Source organism: Acromyrmex echinatior, chromosome 2 (assembly GCF_024713525.1).
Source record: "Acromyrmex echinatior isolate Ae372 chromosome 2, ASM2471352v2, whole genome shotgun sequence".
In the NCBI taxonomy this organism is placed as follows: Eukaryota; Metazoa; Arthropoda; class Insecta; order Hymenoptera; family Formicidae; genus Acromyrmex; species Acromyrmex echinatior.
In genome coordinates, this window is record NC_141853.1 from 26,731,788 (window position 1) to 26,747,055 (window position 15,268).

General features: G+C 29.4%; 1 protein-coding gene across 3 annotated transcripts; it reads left to right on the top strand.

Moving 5' to 3' along the window:
- Positions 1 to 7,004: 7,004 nt before the first annotated feature.
- LOC105145854 (uncharacterized) lies at positions 7,005 to 9,153 on the top strand. 3 transcript variants are annotated; one of them, XM_011055735.2, is made up of 4 exons: positions 7,005 to 7,241; positions 7,710 to 8,094; positions 8,419 to 8,535; positions 8,632 to 9,153. In XM_011055735.2, exons 2-4 carry the CDS (start codon positions 7,727 to 7,729, stop codon positions 9,041 to 9,043), a joined length of 897 nt encoding a protein of 298 aa, XP_011054037.1. In that variant the 5' UTR covers positions 7,005 to 7,241; positions 7,710 to 7,726; the 3' UTR covers positions 9,044 to 9,153. The 3 variants fall into 3 exon arrangements, with proteins under 3 accessions (XP_011054037.1, XP_011054045.1, XP_011054027.1); XM_011055743.2 differs by having other exon boundaries at positions 7,776 to 8,094; XM_011055725.2 differs by having other exon boundaries at positions 7,008 to 7,241; positions 7,399 to 8,094.
- The last annotated feature ends 6,115 nt before the right edge of the window (positions 9,154 to 15,268 follow it).

Below are 15,268 nucleotides of genomic sequence, written 5' to 3' on the forward strand. Positions count from 1 at the left end.
ATTTAATATTAAAAATTATCTTATATCATAAGTTATTTAGGAGAGATACATATGCTTCATCTAAATATTCGGTGCCTATTTGATTAATGCCGTTCTTTTGTTTTTTAATATATAGCATCTCAGACATCAATCTTTTTTTTGTAATTGTGTTCAGAATCTAAGATAACCACTTCTTCCCAATTAAAATCATGACCATATTGCAATCTATGTTTAGTTATGACCGAAAGCTTAAATGTGTTTCTATGAATGTGGTTCTTGTGTTCCGAGATTCTAGTTTTCAGTTTTCTGCCCAACATAAGTTGCATTACAATCGTTGCAGCAAATTTTATAAACAACATTCTTCTTAGATGTTTAGGAAGAGGATCTTTATGTGTTTTGATTATTCCCCTTTCCCCAAATTTTTTAACACTAAAAAATAGAAGATTGGAATCTAAATCTTTAGTAAGTTTTTTATTTTTTGGAGATGTTATCGATATATGATATAGTAAACCATAATTTTTTAAAACTTTCTTATGAAGTTTTTTTATTATCAACCATTAGAATTTATTTTTTTGTTGATCAAATTTTTAATTCTATTATTGATCATATCAAAAATGAACTTCAGAGGGTCGTCACTATTCATAATAATATATTAATTGAACTTTAGATTTTTTTTCAGTCTAATTTCTAAGAAAAAAATGTTTTCATTTTGAAAATATTCTTGAGGTTTCTACAGGTGCTTTCTATATAAAGATTATGCGTTTCGTGGGTTTCTTCTGTTTTCAGATCCATTCTTGATACTACAATATCAGGTTGCTCCTCGCCCTAATGGGAAGTGGATTGCAAGGTTCACGAAACGTTGGCATTCCAAGAATAGATCTGGACCCGAAAGAAGCACACCGATGGACTCTCCCCTGTCCCCGATGGTTGCCGATCTGGTTATGCAAAATTTGGAAAGGACGAGGCTGAAGACATTTGATTTTGAAATACTCTTTTATTTTAGATATGTTGACGACATAATTATGGCAGACGATGAATCAGAATGTAGACGATTTTAACTCTTATCACTCGTGACTACAATTTACTCTTGAAGTAGGCAATGATAGAATTAATTTTTTAGACATTATCATCATCAATTCTAAAGACAAAATTATTTTCGATGATATCAGAAATCCACCTTTTCTGGAAGGTATTTCAATTTTTTTGTTCCAGCACCCTCTAAGTCAAAAGAGAGGCACAATTATCGGATTAGTGGAGGTAGGGTTTTTCAGATTTCACACCCTATGTTTCACCAAAAAAAATCTAGAGTTCATTGTTAAGATATTATTAAATAATGATTATCCTCTGAAGTTTATTTTTGACACGATCAATAATAGAATTAAAAAATTGATCGACAAAAATACAAATTCTACAATGGTTGATAATAAAAAAGCTTCATCAGAAAGTTTTACAAAAATTATGGTTTACTATACCATATATCGATAACATCTCTGAAAAATTTAAAACCATTACTAAAGATTTAGATTCTAATCTTTCGTTTTTTAGTAAACTTGGGGAGGGGGGTGATCAAAACATAAAGATCCTCTTCCTAAGACATCTAAGAAGAATGTTGTTTATAAAATATTATAATTTGTTATAATAATTATTATGCAATCTATGTTGGGCAGACTTGCAGAAAACTGAAAACTAGAATCTTGGACCACAAGAATCATATTCATATAAACACATCCACGCTTTCAGTCATAACTAAACATAGGTTGCAATATGATCATGATTTCAATTGGGAAGAAGTGATCATCTTAGATTCTCATTGCAATTACAACAAAGATTAATGTCTAAGATGCTATATATTAAAAAACAAAAGAACGCATTAATCGTTAAATCGACACCAAATTCTTAGATGAAGCACATGTGTGCTTCTCTCCTAAATAATTTATAATATAAGATAATTTTTTTAATATTATATAAGTTCTCATTTTTTACGATTTTAGTAAAAAGAGTTTTTTCGAGAGAACACATTTATTAAGCATAGCTTACATATACTATATTGTTTATAATAATTTATTTGCGACATTCTACTGACTTTAATTGAGATATATATCACATCAGATTATGAATTTTCATCGTCCTTTTGCTAAAGAAGACTAGAAGACTAGCTGAAACATATACAATTTCATTTTATTCACGTAAGATAAAGCTTTTTCAAAGCGAATTACGCACCGATCACTATGCCAATTCCCAATTTCCCGATATGCAATTACATTACTTAATAAGAAATTAATTGTTTCTCAATTATTTATTAAGTTATTTTCATCATTCAGATCCTGGGAGTTACACTATATTCTGTAACAAAATATCATTTTATATATTATATGTGTACATATCTTGAATATTAAATATGATAGCATGTAATTACATGTGGGATATAATTATATGTGGCACCATATTTACTCATATAAGGAACATAAAATATTTCGAGATGGCAAAATATCTGGAAAACTATAAGTTTTATAAAAAAATATTTTAGATAAAGGTTGTAGAGTTTTAAAATGCCTAGCTGCTGGCTTCATCAGTTTGACTTTGAGTGGCCTCAAGGTAGAGCAAAATCAACTCGGATTTTTTAAGTAAGACTCTCCACTTTTTCTTTCATTTTCTTATAGTCCTTGTTGTGACCTTTTCAAAACACTGTAACTTTATTCATTTCAGGTCAGTCGTTTAGAAGTTATTGAGTATTTTATGGTGAGATGTCAGCGACTGTAGATGAATCGAACATAAAAACTATTCATTTTTTTAAGCTAAAATTTATATTTTATTTAGCAGGTCATAAGCTGTAACATATGATAAAACCATTTGATTTCACGAAGACTCAATTTTATATAGTATTAGTGCGGGATCTTTTTCGTCTCAAATAATTTAGATATTAATACATAAAGTCTGTAAAGAATGAATTCGAATTACTGTCCTGTTTTTCTAATATATAATCGATTAAACATCGCAGATTTTTCTGTATCATTGTAGTATTTTTGCTGTAATGCGACACGAATTTTTAGATAGCCTCGAAATCACATTCAAAAAGTTAATGAAAAATGAGTCTCAAATAGTTAAATTCACGAGGAAACTCATATAACAATATCACAAATATGATATTAAAGTTTGAGTCAATAAAAAATCTTGATTTTATATATTTTCTCGGTAACTGAGGATGTCTATTAATATAACAGCATCGCACTTTCGAGAACCAATAAGGAGATTGTCTTGCGCATTCTTACCATTTCTTCGCGAGAATTGCTTTACACTTTTTTTGCTAAAACTGTACTTTTGACATATTTTTTTTTATAATGCAATTGTGCGGATATTTTTTTCTTTCGTATAAATATCTTCATATAAATATCAGATAACTTGTGCCTATATTCGTCTGCTCGCAAAAATGTGACGTTGCCACGATCTAATATCTGGAATTCTCATATATATAACTTCCCATATATTGGCTAACGCCAATTAAGAGCAAAAACACCACGGCGCAGACGATATCTACTTCTCATTTAGATAGTGTACCCGCTTCAGTATGCATGCGCGCGTTTCTAATCAATTTTATCATATATATATATACATACATCTGGTCCGCGTTTGCATAGTATATATTGTATTACGTATATGATTATACGCGTGTCCAATATTGTTGTTTATATAAAAGTGTCTAAAAAAAGAAACAAAAATGTAACTTTGTTACTTATACCAACGCATGTCCACACTTGAGGTACATGAGTCGAAGTATACTGTCGAAGTGAGAGATCCGATATTCTCTATCTCGCTATCTTTGCACACACCCCACTCCCAAAAAGAAGCTGCGTTAGCAATATAGGAGTATTACATATTTGAAATTCCCATGTAACAACAAATTCAACTTGAAAGATCTGAAATTCCAAATATTCAGACAGAACGGGATTTCCAAACAAGAGTTGGCATGGAATATATCTGGAACTCCACATGTAATTTGGATATAACAAGATTTCCAATGCGAAAAAACCATGATGTAAGAAGACAAAGTACATCATTCCCAAGGATGTGCAGTAAAGAATTGAATTGAGGCCAAAATTTGATTGGTTTCCAGTATTGTTATCGCTATTATGCGAACAATACCTTGTATTGTTACATCATGCAAGAAACCACATTTAATCAGATGTGGTCAAATTCATATACGACATGCTTGGAATTTTTAGCAGAGATATTATGATTCCTAATACCTACAATGTTGCACGATACAGTGCAATCTGCAATATTGCAACATTTCTGCAATATTACTGCAAGTCTGTGCTGTAAGAAGAGTTCAAATAGTCCATCGCTAATTAGCTAATTTAAAATAAAATATTCTCATTAAAGCAGTGAAAAGTTATTAGGAACCGACCGATGTTTGTGCTATAGCACTATGCGCTAACGGGTCTCTTCCGTGCTGTATGGGTACATAAATTGAGAAAAGATCTTAGAAATTCTTAATTTTTCATGAATATTCGTAGTGGGACGTAAATGAGGTTTATTTATCTCAAAAATCCTTAGTTTTTGTAGATATTTATAGTGGAACATAGGATACGATCAACGCAACACTACAAATGCTTTAAAGCAATTTTTGATTGGTCAATTTATAAAATTTTGTTTTCTAATTGGTCAATCGAACGCTTCAAAGCATTTATAGTGAGACTTTGACCGCAGCTATAGTGTTGTTTGAAGGCGGAGGAGTTCTTGATTTTTTAAACAAACAACACTACTCTATGTCTCACTACAAATATTATATCTATGAAAAACTAAAAATTTCTGTGTCTAGAAAAATTAAAAATTTTGTCAAAACAATATATCAAAAGACTCAATAAAATTAAATAATAATATGAAACAGAGCTACAAGCCTAATATAAAAATTTTTTTAATAATATAAATAGTTAAATCATAAATAAAAACACAAGTTATCGGTTTAGAGACATTATTAATTTTTTAAAATACTACAGACCTTTTAATTTACATATCTTTTTATTTAGATATATTTTATATTTTATATTGTAAGTAAGTTCATAACCTAATTTGTTAACATTGAAAATGACCCGATCGGATACAAACCGTTTGTATAGACCATTGTTTTTGTTTATGATTTAACTATTTATATTATTAAAACATTTTTATATTAACCTTCTTGTAGCCCTCTTTCATATTATTAGGTGTTGGAATTAATTCGTAGCGTTTTACAAGTGATGGGAAGTACTTTCATTAATGTATTTTTTAATGCTCATGTGAAATAAATAACATTCTTTCATTAAAAAACGCTACGAATTAATTCCAACACCTAATATTATTTAAGAATTTTGTTTCAATTTATATAGTTTTTATAAAAACTCTCCGCCAGGATGGTATACATTTTTTTTTTAAATATTTTACGTTTGAAATCCATTTTCAATGAAGCTCAAAGACTACAATACAAATAATTACAAATAAAGTATTTCTGACCGAAATATTTTAAATTTTTTAATACAAAAAGCGCTAATTATGGTCAACATTAGATGTTAAGAGTAATATACATTTTTAGAAATATTTTGCACAAAACTGGAATATTCATTTTTATTAAGATTCGATATTTACTATCGCTGGAATTAATTTTCTCTTTACAGTTTAATTTACAGTTCATTTGAATATTCATAAAAATCTTTGACCAATCATGGAACTTGGTTCTTCTTATGCATCAATGATTCTAGAGAAAATTTGTGAAAACATAGAAAAACCATTTACTTATTTTATAAATGATTGAAATAATAGACATAATTCCTCATATCAAATATAAAATGTAAATAATTTTCCATAAACCATTTAGAAAATAGAAAATGCAAAATGCCATTTCTATTTTTTAAATACATATGTATATAAAATGGAACTATTTTAAATATTATTCAGCCCTGTATTATACAGGCTATATAATTATGTACTATAAATGGAATCCCAATTAAGTTAAATCACATTCAGTTAGAGGCTGCGCTCAAATGAAAAGAATAAGGAACAGAGAACAGAGAATAAGAATTTCAACCTATCAGAAATCATGTATTGTGGAATACATAGTTTTTGATAGGTTGAAATTTTTATTCTCTGTTCCCTGTTCCCTTTCTTTCACGGTCCTATTGGTATATTTTTTTAGATCATTTAATCAGCATTTTAGATCTGAAAGAATACATCAATAGCGAGCGCTCAACTGAGTCCGCTGAATGCAGCATTGTGCGCAGCCTCTTATACAAGAGCGCAGACATCTTATCTATATAGTACAAACCAAAGTATGCACATTAGAAACTCATGACATTAAACAAAGTGATGTGTCGGAACTTTGAGCGAAGCATCGCTAACTACATATTTTCACATGAATCAACGAAATGGGGGATTTTCGCCAGCGAAGCTTCGTTGCATGAAATTGTACCTTAAGACTACTTTTTCATGCTAACGCTCGACGCTCATTTTCAGTATCAAAACAGATCACATGATCAAAATTGATGCTTAGCATTCGTAACCTGTTTGACGCTTGAATCGAGCGTCGACCATCAAAGCTAAACTGAGCTTTAGCGTTTTTGATCACGTGACCTGTTTTGTCGTTCGAACCGAGCGTCAAGCAAGTATGAAAATGCAGTCTAAGGCTACGTTTCACTTAACGCTTGCAACACCCGCGAATCACATTTGTTCTTGTTTAACATTTGGGCTACGTTCCAAAACTTCCTCTCCAGAAGAAAATTTTACTCGAAATATAATATACGTAACGTATATAATAGCATATAGAGTAAAATCTTCCTCGGAGAGGAAGATTTGGAACATAGTTTTGAAACGACAAAGATGAAATGATTCCACAAGCATTGTAAGCGTTAAATGGAACAACTTAAAGCGGGTTCTACACTATAGTTGCAAGTCGATCGCAAGTTTGTTGCGATAGCCAATAAGAAGTGTTAATTCCAAAATGAAAGCTTCAGATTGGTTGTCAACAAATTGCAATAGACTTACAACTAATTGTAGAACCGGCTTAAGGTGCCTAGTGTTTGAGAGGGCGCTTTGTCATTTTTTTCTTGCATCATCTTTTGTCAAGTCTGTCCGGTTCGAAGTGGCCAATGCATTGTATTTCTATTACACGATTTGAGTTCATCATCACCAATAGTTCGATACTGGTCGGGTTCCTTGATTCACGGAGTGCAAGCCAATTAAATACGAAGGAAGGATTGCCTACTCCTAACATTGACATTTCTTTTAAATAGGTAAGAATTATTTGCACAATGTTGTAGTATACTGTTGTAGTATGTTGATTGCTTAAATATGTACTCATAGTACTTCAATTGCATTTTTATTAACTAATATATTGACTAATTGTATGAATGCTGTATTATGTCAATATTGTTCATCTTTTTGTTATAGTACATAGTCTGCAGCAAGAGAAACATTAATAATTAAATCTGATCAAAAAATTATAATGGCACATCCTACAAATGCTAATTCCTTAATAACGAGATCTGTAATTCCAAAGGTTTCAACTGTGCAAATAATACCTAAAACGATGTCGCTTCTAATTAAACCTCAAACTCTTGCATATGCTTCTGTCATAACTTCCACAAGAGGCTCGACACAATATCTAACTACAAGTGTACCTTTAGATTCTTTACCAAATAAATCAGGTTCTTTTAGAATCCAGCCTCAGGCTATAACCTACGAAAGTCCTTCTATTACAGGTCCCATAATAAATTCTATGCAAGATAGGCCTACAATTGTGCCTTCATTGGATTCTTCGATTACAGATTCATCAGAGGATGAAAAAAAGAATACTTCTGTTTTTAATAAGGATGGCCATTTTATTTGGAACCACAAAACCATAATGTTGTTTTTCACAGAGTATGAACAACATGAGAAAAAGTTGCAAAAAAAGAAATATCAAAGTAAAGAAGCTATGTTTCAAGCATTAGCAGAATCATTTCAAAAAAAAGGTTACGTGAATGCTACCAAAAATCACATGAAAAATAAATTTAAATTATTGAAGAAAAAATGGGACAAGTATATTCTACGGACTATGAGAAAAAATAGTTCTGGAAGAGGCATAAAACCTCTTTCATATGAAAAGTAAGTTATATAAAAGTTTTTAGTTTATTTTCTGTTTTCTGTGTATCTAAAGTCTGTAACACATTTTTTCTGCTGGATTAATTGTGTTTTAGTGAATTGCTAAAATTGCACCACACAGAATGCACAATTCCTATTTACTTAACGCAAGTACTGTAACAAAAAAATATGTACCATGTGCCTCAGGCTTTATTGTAAATATAATATTTTTGAAATGAATACTTACAAGAGTTTAATCAATTTACTTATTTAGTTTTTTTTCCTTTTTTGTTATTTCCACAGTATCCTGTATATTTAATAAATAATTAATGGAATTTGTTCTTACAGTGAAATGATAAGCATATTTGGAAAAAGTCTCAGTGGAGTGCCACCTTATGTAACTGGCCACAACGAAATTGTTTCTCAGAAAGTAATTTTACAAAAAGTTGGTCAAACTTCATCTGAGTAAGTAATAATTATCTCCTTAAGATATATATAAGGTATATTTTTCAATCTGTATTTTTTCGGATAAGTATTAATTAATGTGTTTTTTTGTTACAGGAATGAAAATGAAGAACAATCATCTATCAAAGTACATTCACCATTTTCGATACTATCAGCGATTAGTAGCAAATCACAATCAGTGGCGAATAGCGATAGATCATCTATGACGAATAGCAACTGTTCATCTTTAATAAATACGAAAGCAAAAATACGAGATGGCAAATTGTCGTTTATTCTGCAATCAGTCAGGGAATCTATTTGTAATATGCAACAAGAAGAAAATGATGCCAAACACGAAATATGCACAAAAATGTTGGTAGAGCTTCAAAAATGTAATGAACGCTTGAATGTAATGAATGAATTACAAAAAGAACGAAATATCATTTTGCAAAAGCAACTTCAGTTACTAGAGAGACTGGAAAAGAAAATGTACCTAACGCAAAAAGAATTATCAGATGAAGAATTATAAGACTGAAAATATTACTCTATATATATATATATATATATACATATATATATAAGACAAACATAATTTATGTACAGATAGTTACTTCTCTATAAAGCTTATGATGATGTAAATTTTGTTTGAAGTTTTTATTTGACATCTAAATCATTTTTAATTTATCAAATTTTCATTTAAATATTGATTTCCGTAATTTTTTATGGATAATGTGACAAAACTTCGTGTTAAGCTTTGTAAAAGCAAAACTTTTTGAGTTTTTTTAGTTTTTTTACATAGTAAAAAGCAGTATTATTTAAATATTATGTAATTAATGCTTTTGAAGCATTGCACATACATTATTAATCACAATTAAAACGAAATATTTGGTAAATAAAAATGATTTGAATATAACATTAAGTTTTTTTTCTTAAACTCTTGCCATCTTAATATTTAAGGCTCTTGAGTATAGTTGTTAAGTTTCCAGTTGGCTGAAGATTCTAGTGTTGGGAACCAATCTTTAGTTCTTCGAAAATCTGATTTTTTATTAGCTTGAGATATTAATTTTACTCTAGTGATGTTCGCGCAGCTTATTCGCGCCTGTGTTAAGAATGTTGTCGCGTTGTATTGCTTTTTTTTGCTTTTCTTACTACACTGCATAATGCAATATTAAGTTATGCAGAAAAAAAAGGTTAAAAAATATTGTTTTAATAATAAGATAGTCTGTGATTATATTTGCATTTTATGTTGCAATAATATAAGAAATTGTGTTCACATCATGTTGGTTCAATAATAAAAAGAAAATGTGCAACAGTGATAACATTGGAATGAAAGCCTTTATTTTTTTTAAAGTAATTTTTTAGATAACAATTGGCCTCCGATTAAAATAGCAAATTTCCAGCGCATGACTTTCGAGCACCAGTTGGACAATACCATGATGTATAATAATAAAGAAAAGAGATGTACTGTTGTTAAAGACATAATATTTCTAGACCGAGCATTGTCAGAATTTTAATGAGAGGGATAGTCCTTATTTACAATAGAAAAAGATTCACTCACTTGGTGATCTAAAGATATACCTATAATAAGAGTATAAAGCCAACAGGGAAACGATGATTGATCCGCCAAATTGAGGCAAAAGCGGAAGTTGCATACCTATCAGTATACATATAATGTATACCATTTACACAGCCATTTACACTGTTTCGAGCGAGTTTTCTGTGTATCAGAAGTGATTTGTTCGTTTATTGGTCATTTTATTCGGCGAGTCCAGGAAGGAAAACTAATGCCAGTATTCACAGTCAGTCCGTGTATTTAAGGGGCACAATAAAAGGAACAGGGAACAGAGAACAGAGAATAAGAATTTCAACCTACCAGATATCATGTATTGTGGAATACACAGTTTTTGATAGTTGAAATTCTTATTCCCTATTCTCTATTTTTTGTTTCTTTTAGGCTAATTCTACAATGTGCTCTTCGTTTACTGTTTCTTGCTATTTGTCTCTATTTATCTCTTGCCTTTTTGGTTAATAAGACATGAGACAAACAGCAAGAAACAGAAAACAAAAAGCACATTATAGAATTAGCCTTATTGTCCGGAGCCTCTAAGGCTTTCTTAAATTTATCTTTAGATGCTCAGTCAATGAAATAATTCGTACAACATCTGAAAATAAATTTAAGGAAGCCTTAAATATAAAGCCGGTTCTATATTAGTTGCAAACCGCTCGCAAGTTTATTGCGACAGCCAATCTGAAGCTTGCATTTTGAAACAACGCTTCATATTGGCTGTCGCAACAAACTTGCGATCGGCTTGCAACTAATGTAAAACCGACTTAAGGCCTGACTATGAATACGAGCATGAAGATGTCTTTTCATGCGACGCTAAAACACTCGTTTTCTAGCATCAAGAAATATCGAACCTAATCTTTGTTATTTGTAGCGAGGAGACACTAGATTTCTGCCGTGTATATCATTGTGTTATTTATTCTGAAATTTAAAGTTCAATATGTTTAATTATAAATATCAGATATTTATGATGGAATGTGTAAATTTAATTCAAAAAGAAATTTCATAATATATTCTCATATTTTTTTTGTAGTACATAATATATCATATTCATGAAAAAGACGCTACAATGTCTTTCTCCTTTACAGGAAGGAATTCGCTCATATAATTAAAAACAAATTAATGTTATTAACAATTAATGTTTATAACATTAACAAATTAATGTTATAAAAAATACATATATTAAGGAAGAATGTAGATTTTTATGATTAAAATGAGATAACAATCATGTCTGTAAGTGTACTTGATGCATAGATATGTGCACATATTTTTCAATCTAATTTATGTCATTTGTTCATTCAGATACATCGTCGTGTCGTCGTTGTCGTCTTCGCAAAATCTTGTCCCCTTTTTCTACACCTTTTTTCAGCACTTTTTATACTTTTCCTGTATCTTTTTCTACACCTTTTTTGCACTTTTTGCACTTATTTTTTTACATTTTTTTTTACACTTTTTCTACCTTTTCTGTACTTTTTCGACACTTGTCCTACACCTTCTTTAAACTTTTACTACACCTTTTCTACACTTTTCCGCACCTCTCTCGTACCTTTCCAACATCTCTTCCGCATTTTTCATGTACCTTTGCTGAACTTTTTCTACATCTGGGGGTCGATTGTATCTTAAAACCTAATATTGGGTCATCTAAAAAGTATCCGCGGTTTTTTGTCACTAGACTAGTGTGACTAGTGTGGTCATATATCTAGTGACAAAGTACCGCGGATACTTTTTAGATGACCCAATATAAATGATAAAAGTAAGCTCCCACTTGATTGGATAGTTTGATCATAATGGAAATGCAACATTTCTCACGTGACTATTGCTCGACAAGAAATTCTATGTCGAATTGTATCAAATGGTTAAAGCGTGTCGAGATTAGTCGAAATTAATTGAAATTTGTCAAAATTCGTTCTATTTAAAGACATAGATTATTGGTTTCCAGTTATGGACATTATTTTTATGTTTTGTATGGACCCAGTAAAGAGAATGGATTAAAATGGATTGAAATTTTTTTCTATCTGAATGCGTATTTTAAATAAGGAATACTTTTTTTTATTTAATTGGATTCAATTAGATTCAATTGGATACAATTGGATTGAAAAACTACATTTCGTATTCAAAATTTGGAATTGAACAGTATTCACAATACACAGAAAAAGCTAATATTATTTTTAAATTGAAAGACATAGAGATATGCAATTCCTATAAATGAATAAAAATGAGGATTGAAAAGCATTGATTTTAACATTCGTGAATCAATATTTCTGAAAATCTGAATCCATTTCAATTCATTTCAATCCATTCTCGTTTGCAACTTCAAAACATTTGAATTTAATAAGAAGACGATTATGGGATACTCAAGATCCATTTGAAATCCCAGACAATACATTTAGAAAATTATATAGATTAGTATATAAATATATTAAATATATAAATATGTAAATTATTTAAATAACTAAGATGATGAAGTAGTCTATACAGTCGAAGCAAATCTTCATATTTTATAATATTTTTTGCGTAAATTTTAAAATTTCCAATTCAAACAAAAATTATGAAATTGTCAGATTATAAAATCCACTTAAAAATATTGGACATTAAGATCCGCTTGACCGTATAATTTTATTGTGTTAGTTATTTGAATAATACACGGTTCATAAATGTCCTAATGTTGAAATAAATTAAATTCTGTTATAAATTATACATATACACATATGTATACTTACGTGTCATAACAATTGTTATATATCACATTGGTTATGTATCACTCACATCTGTGATTTTCACTCTTGCATAAGGATATCATATTTTCATTATGTTCATAGCCAATTGCGCGTATTTTTTCACGTGAGATGAAAGTGCGAGAAATGAGAATATTCGGCGATAATACGCAGTCGATCCCCTGTAACACATCTCTCACACCTCTTCCACATTCATTTCGCATTTTTTCTGCATTTCTCCATAGGTTTATTCGCATCGCATACTCCAAATTAACCCAGAGAGCACTTGGATCACAGGTAAGGTGGCGGTTCGAGCAATTGCTTTCATGTGCTCCAATGTTCAATGACACGATGGATTTAAGACAAGTGAGCTTGTCACCTAATCTAATCCGTGAGACTACTTGAACGGATCGAACATGTCCTGTTTCGTTTCGGGTATTTTGTATTACTTCGATTATTTGAAAAGCATTTTTATACAAAATAAATGCGTTTTTAATAAATATTAGATGTAGTAAAAAGAAATCCATTATTTTTCCAATAGATAGCTTTAGTAATCTGTATCTCGTCTACGAGTGATACAGATTACTATAGTAAAGCCATCTATTGGAAAAATAATGGATTTCTTTTTACTACATCTAATATAAAAGTTGCATTATATTTTTATATTATATTATATTTTATTATATTAATATTATTTTATTTTATTTTTAAAATTTTTCTAATTTTATTTATTTTATTTATTTATTTATTTTAAGAATTATTTATTTTACAGATTTTAATATGTCATTTAACATTATTAAAATCGTTTTGAAGATACGGATAAGCATCAAAAATTTATTAAATTCCTAGTCAATTTAACTTATGATATTACTGTGGTAGTTTAGTGGAGTAAGCATTTCAAGAAAAATCTTTCAGCGCGCCTTTCTAAGAACTACATACATATATAAACTCACACAAGAATCATACAAGCATTTAAGATCCAGCTAGATCGTTTAAGGCTTTGATTTCTATAGTTTGTGTTATTTTATTTTATTTTATATTTTATTTTATTTTATTTTATTTTATTATTTTATTTTATTAATATTATATTCGTACCAATCGTATCATCTTCTGAGGTGAAACAAATGGAGCGTGCTCTTAATTAATCCATGAAGTATGCTCTAACGCGACGCGAACATCTAGTCGCCATATTGGTTCCGATAATGCGAACGTATTAGAGCGTGTTGGAGCATGCGACGCGAACAAACCTAATAAGTACCATAGTGAGACAAATATTATACTTACTTATTAGGAAGACATTGTAATTTCTTTAATTATTTGCAAATATCATTATTTTTATTATAACTTTTATCATTGTTATTAATATAATATTATCATTTAAATATGAATATAAATATGAATATAAAGTTTAAAGTGTATTATTACTAATAACAAGAACTTAAACAAATTTGTGAAATCAACCGGAAAAAACATTAAAAAACGTAAAAAAAAAAAACAAATATATTTTACAATATCTTTACATCAAATTATTTTGTAAATATATGAAAATGATAATGAAAATACTTAACAAAAATTCGTGAAATCTACCAAAAAATACATTAAAAATGTAAAAAAAGGCGTCAAGTATATTTTGCAGAAAAAAGATATCAAAAATAATACCATAAAAAAGAAGTGAAATCAAAATAATATTTATTTATATTTATTTATATTTATTTATTTATATTTATTTATATTTATTTTATTTATATTTATTTTATTTTTTTATTTAAAAAGTCCCATAGAACATTGTTCTCCGAGTGGCATCTTGTAGGCATCCTTACGATGTAGACACTTTTAAGACAGTATTGTATGGAATAATTTCTCATAATTATAATATACTACACAAAGTACGGATGACATTTGAAGTGTATTAAGTATAACAACACATTAAAACGAGAGAAATGCAATAGATAGCGTAATGAAAAAGGATTTTTACATAGATAACAAGTAGAAAATTATAAAGATAAACAATTGAGTATAACAACACATTAAAACGAGAGAACGAAATGCAATAGATAGCGTAATGAAAAAGGATTTTTACATCGATAATAAGAAAATTATAGAGATAAACAATTGAAAATGAGCAAGTTCTCCAGCAGCAGCATACTTGACGCGCTCGTATTGTTTATAATCGTAATTTAAAATAAAAATTGCTAAGGCAGTCGTTCGCACCTTGACTTGTCAAAATAGTAGATATCAATGACAATTAAGATTAATTACGATTTATTGAAATTTTAAACATTTTAATCAAATTAATGTTATAGTATAATATATTTTAATTCATTCTACTTATGAAAGAATATCAGCACATAGACAATGTAATATATTAGTAATTATTCGAAATATATTAGGAATATATATAAGTTTCAATTTCACATATAACTCACTTTTAAATCTATTTGATAATAAAGTTCCTAATCCGCAAATGAGTTATGCA

What these genes read in the sequence shown, in the direction of transcription:
- LOC105145854 (XM_011055725.2), top strand. Translation starts at nt 7,454, where the DNA reads ATGGCACATCCTACAAATGCTAATTCCTTAATAACGAGATCTGTAATT. An exon ending in AAACCTCTTTCATATGAAAA is followed by an intron (nt 8,095 to 8,418) that starts GTAAGTTATATA and finishes TTGTTCTTACAG; the next exon opens with TGAAATGATAAGCATATTTG. An exon ending in GTTGGTCAAACTTCATCTGA is followed by an intron (nt 8,536 to 8,631) that starts GTAAGTAATAAT and finishes TTTTTGTTACAG; the next exon opens with GAATGAAAATGAAGAACAAT.